Source organism: Otolemur garnettii, unplaced genomic scaffold (genome assembly GCF_000181295.1).
Source record: "Otolemur garnettii isolate 467f Iridium unplaced genomic scaffold, OtoGar3 scaffold00045, whole genome shotgun sequence".
Taxonomy (NCBI): domain Eukaryota; kingdom Metazoa; phylum Chordata; class Mammalia; order Primates; family Galagidae; genus Otolemur; species Otolemur garnettii.
The window spans coordinates 6,157,825-6,162,591 of record NW_003852440.1 but is presented as its reverse complement, the minus strand read 5'-3'; the positions used below and the strand labels follow the sequence as shown (position 1 = coordinate 6,162,591).

The 4,767-nt window shown below is 40.0% G+C and overlaps 1 protein-coding gene across 1 annotated transcript in view; it reads left to right on the top strand.

The window, feature by feature from the left end:
• The window catches only part of LBR (lamin B receptor), a 29,094-nt gene that overhangs the window by 15,456 nt on the left and 8,871 nt on the right, over positions 1-4,767 (top strand). The window contains exons 7-8 of the mRNA XM_023513896.1: positions 2,732-2,930; positions 3,906-4,009. Of these exons, the coding sequence (XP_023369664.1) occupies positions 2,732-2,930; positions 3,906-4,009 (303 nt within the window). The remainder of the gene's footprint in view (positions 1-2,731; positions 2,931-3,905; positions 4,010-4,767) is intronic.

Genomic DNA, 4,767 nt, shown 5'->3' with positions numbered 1-4,767 from the left:
TTTTTTTTTTTCCCTAAAGATTCAGCTGATACTGATGATTTGAGAGCTTCAACTTCTGAGTGTTGTACTTTTTAAACTATTAAAGCTGACTACATCAGAGTAGTAATTAGTAAATTATCTCTTAATAGTTTGAAGGGCATGCAAATAAACTGCTTATATCCATAGCCAGTGTAAAAATTTTGCCATGTAAAGTAACGTAGCCTCTTGGTTGCTCTTTTCCATCATCCAGTATTATTTTCTTAATAGCATTTATCACTACTGGAAATCAGTGCAGTTGCCAAGGATTTTATCATCCTGAGGCAAGACAGTGGCCTGAGAATTCCTACCCTGATGTGGGTGTCCTGGCCGACTCCTGGCCTTGCTCCCATCCTCTGGGCTGTCTCTCGAATGTGCGTCCCACTCTTCTCAGGGCCTTTCCTTGGAGAACTTCCCCCCCAGAATGTCTGGCAGCTGCTGCTCCATGTCTGTCTTGTCTGTGCTGAGGGAAATCTGCAGGTTCCTGTGTCTCCCCAGCCTGTTTTCTTTTTCCCTCTGACAGTGGTGCCCTTCTCACAGCAGCATATGTGCTCATTACGGCTTTTCCACTAGAATGCAGTTTCCTGGGCTGGGACCTGGATGTGTTCCTTGTGGTACCCCTGGTGTCAGGACAATGATTGGGCGGATAGTGGGCGCTTATTTCTGAATGCTGGGTGGATGGAGTTGTGGGCTGACCTAGTGGCTGAAGAAATAGGCAGATGTTGCCCCCACTTGGTCTGGCACTCTGCATGGTGTGAGTATGTGCTGAGGGCATCCGTCTAGCTTTGACTTGTGAAGACTTTGGCAAAGTATAAATTTTACTAAAGTTCACTATTTTACTAAATTAGTATTTTCTTTTTCTTGGAAATTACCTTATATATTTTAATGCTTGACCTTTTTATCCAGCCAATTCTCACCTTTCTAACTTTGAATACTTTTTATTGAGTGACTTCTCCAGCATCTGCTCTCTCTGCAATCACTTAATCATTAAAAGGAGAGCCAAAGATATTCTAGATGACTTCTGCCTTTTAGGGCCAAGCATGTGCAGCTTCTAACTTAGCTCAGTGCCTCGCCCCTGGTAGGTACTTAACACTTGTTTGCTGCTACTGTCAGGCTTTTTGTTGCTTTTACCAAAGTCATTACCCTCCAACCCCCAGTAGTGTGCTTACCCTGCCAGAGAAGCTGTCTCAGAGGGGAGGGTTGTTTACTTTTTGCCATCAGGTCTTTCCATCTTAGTGTTTTTTTGTGTTTCTGTCTGGGGTACCTGTTCTTTTCTTTATTTTTATTTTTTAGTAGGGACAGAGTCTCACTTTATCACCCTCAGTAGAGTGCCATGGCGTCACACAGCTCACAGCAACCTCCAACTCTTGGGCTTAGGCGATGCTCGTGTCTCAGCCTCCCGAGTACCTGGGACTACAGACGCCTGCCACAACGCCTGACTTTTTTTGTTGCAGTTCAGCTGGGGCTAGGTTTGAACTCACCACCCTCGGTATACACCCATTCTTTTCTAAGTTGTCTTTTCCTGTATTTGTGCTTCCCTTCAAGAGGTGTGGGACATTCAGAGGCTGAGCACAGTACTTGGACATGGAGCTACTGGAGCTGCGTAGGAGCAGCTGGCCTAACTGATCCTTTTAAAAATTTCCTCATCTAGTTACTCTAGTTCAAGCATTAAGAGATTTCATTTCATGAAATTTTACCATTATAAACTAAGGAGAGTCCTAAGAAATTTTGAATGATTGTTTTTAATGCATAGAAGCTAGAGAGCAAAAAACTGCCTTGTCTACTATTCTTTTTTTTAATATTCATACATTTTATGAAAATTAAATGTGTATTTTTAAAAGTTAAAAATGTTAGAAGTTCTTCTTTGGAACAAATCTGATACATAGAAAATAGGGATTTAAATAAATTTGAGACAGCCGTTTTGCTTTGCAAAACCTTTGGTGTTAGAATTCTTATATGAACAGCAGCTATCTCTCTTTTAAATGCCGTTTGACGACTGGCTTGGAGCACAGCTCTTTATGCAGAACTACTCCTTTAGCCAAAAGAAATAACGGCAGGGCACTGAGCCTCTCTCTGTTGGTCACTGACTAGGGACAAGAGCTCTCCTGGAGAGCTTTCAGGGTGCTGTTCAGCATGGCAGAGCCTTTGTGCACCCTCACAGCACCTGCCTGCCCTGAGTGCTTGTGTTGTGACCTTCATTCTGAGGGTGGGGTCTTGAGATTGTAGAATGTGTCTACAATTTTGAAACCATTATGGACAAGTTAGAGTAGGTATAAATATTTGTAATTTTATACCTACCAAGATTACCCTACTATTAGACTTTGAAATGTGTTTTTAACCCACCAGCTCTGTTAACAGTTAGCTATTTGACTTTGCCCATGAAAGGTTGGATTATGTAGATTCTGAGATTCTTTTCAGCTTTGTAATAGTTAGTGAATTTTTGTGTGCATCTTTTCAGCTTTGCCTTAATTAAAAGCAGATAAAGACTATTTGAAAAATATTAATTGTAATTTAAGTGTATTAAAATATTTGAAAAATTATGTAAGATATGGTATCTATCTATATTGAAGATTATACCTCGGGGCATTGCTTGTTGCATGTTTGTGTGTCTTTAATTTGAGTAATGAAATTAAGACTGTCAAAGTAACACTGCATTGTTTATAATGGTGTAAGTCTTGTGAGCCCGGGTTAGTGTTAATGTTCCTTCTTTTCTTGTTTTGAAGGGTTCTATGCCTTTATCCTGACATCTGCGATCGTTGGAACATCTCTCTTCTGGGGTGTGGAGCTTTCTTATGTGTACAGTCATTTTCTTCAGTTTGCACTTGCAGCCACCATATTTTCTGTGGTCTTGAGTGTTTATCTCTACGTTCGCTCTTTGAAGGCTCCCAGGAGTGAACTGTCACCGGCCAGCTCTGGTGAGCAGTGGTAAATTGCACCTTGGATAAATACATCTCAGAGCACTCCAGCAGCCATTTCTAGCCTTGAGTAGATTGCTGTTTTTCTAATTTCCTTTTATGGGAAATGGAAGAGAAATAAGAATAGATAAAAAGATTAAGAAAAAAGTTAAAGAAAACGAGTTTAAAGGAAGAAAATAGTTTTGATTTTTCCTTTATACTTATTCATTTCTCTTCCTCTGTTAGTCACTTGATTACTTTACAGGCATCACAATTTATGACAGATACTTTTTTTTTGTCCAAAATAGTAAACACCCTTAAAAAAACAAAAAATCACAGAGGTTAAACTATTTAAACATTAAAAAAAACAAAGGTTACTGGCCAGGTGCAGTGGCTCTTGCCTGTAATCTTAGCACTTTGAGAGTCTGAGGTGGGAAGACCACAGAGGCCAGGAGTTAGAGACCACTCTGGGTAATACAGATAGATTCCATCTCTACAGACAATTTAAAACTATCTGGGAATGGTGGCTCATGCCTGCAATGTCAGCACTCTGGGCGGCTGAGATGGATGGATTGCCTAAGTTCATGAGTTTAAGACCAGCCTGAGCAAAGTTGTGGCAGGTGTTGTGGCGGGTGCCTATAATCCAAGCCACTTGGGAGGCTGAGGCAAGAGGATTGCCGAAGCCCAAGAGTTTGAGGGCATTCAGTCTCAAGGTGACTGAGATTCTGTCTCAAAAAAAAAAGGTTAAAAAGACTATGAATGTAAAATTAAAAAAGACTTCAGTTCCCTTAAAATTGAGGGAATCTAGTACTCTGGGCCCCAAAGGGTTTAGTAGCTGCCTTCAGCTGGGGTGGGCATCCCTGGGCTCCTTTGGTCTGTCCTGTTCCCTCGCTGCTCATCCATCAGGACTGTCCTCAGGCTCTTGTAGGCCACAGACCAGTTTTAAGGCCTTGTGAGTGGGTTTGGAACACTAGGTAAAAACTTTTCTCTCCTTAGGAAATGCTGTCTATGATTTCTTCATTGGTCATGAATTAAATCCTCGAATTGGTACTTTTGATCTCAAATACTTCTGTGAATTACGTCCTGGATTGATTGGATGGGTATGTCTTTTTTTTTTTCTAATTTCAATTCAGTAGTTCAAATTATTCTCTAGAAGGAAATGTAGACAATTTAAAAATCTGTCTACTAAATACAAAATATTTTCTTGCTGTAAATATTTTCCAGAGGTTTCAGATACCCTGTTATAGGTTCTAAAAAATTAAAGAGTTTTTCCTTGTTTTTTTTTTTTTATGTAGAGACAGAGTCTTACTTTATTGCCCTTGGTAGAGTGCCATGGTGTCACACAACTCACAGCAACCTCCAACTCCTGGGCTTAGGTGACTCTCTTGCCTCAGCTTCCCGAGTAGCTGGGACTACAGGTGCTAGCCACAATGCCCGGCTATTTTTTTGTTGTTGTTGCAGTTTGGCCTGGGCCAGGTTTGAACCCACTATCCTTGGTATATGGGGCCGGTGCCCTGCCTACTGAGCCACAGGCACCGCCTGAGTTTTTCCTTGTTTTATTTTTATTATATCACTTTATTTTTATGTAGGAAAGTGATAGTGTGGATAAATTAAGAAAAAATGTATTTTCTTTTCCTTTTCAAAAATTTTTACCTAATTTTAGACTTGCAGGAGAGTTGTAAAAATAGAGCAAAGAGTTAATTCCCTTATATCCTTCATCCTACTTTATTCAGTGTTGACATCTGATCATGTAATCATAGTATAATGATCAAGAAGTTCACGTTGCTACATTGTTATTAACCAAATCAAAGATTCAGTTTTACCAATTTTTCTTTCTTCCTTTTTTTTTTTTTTTTTT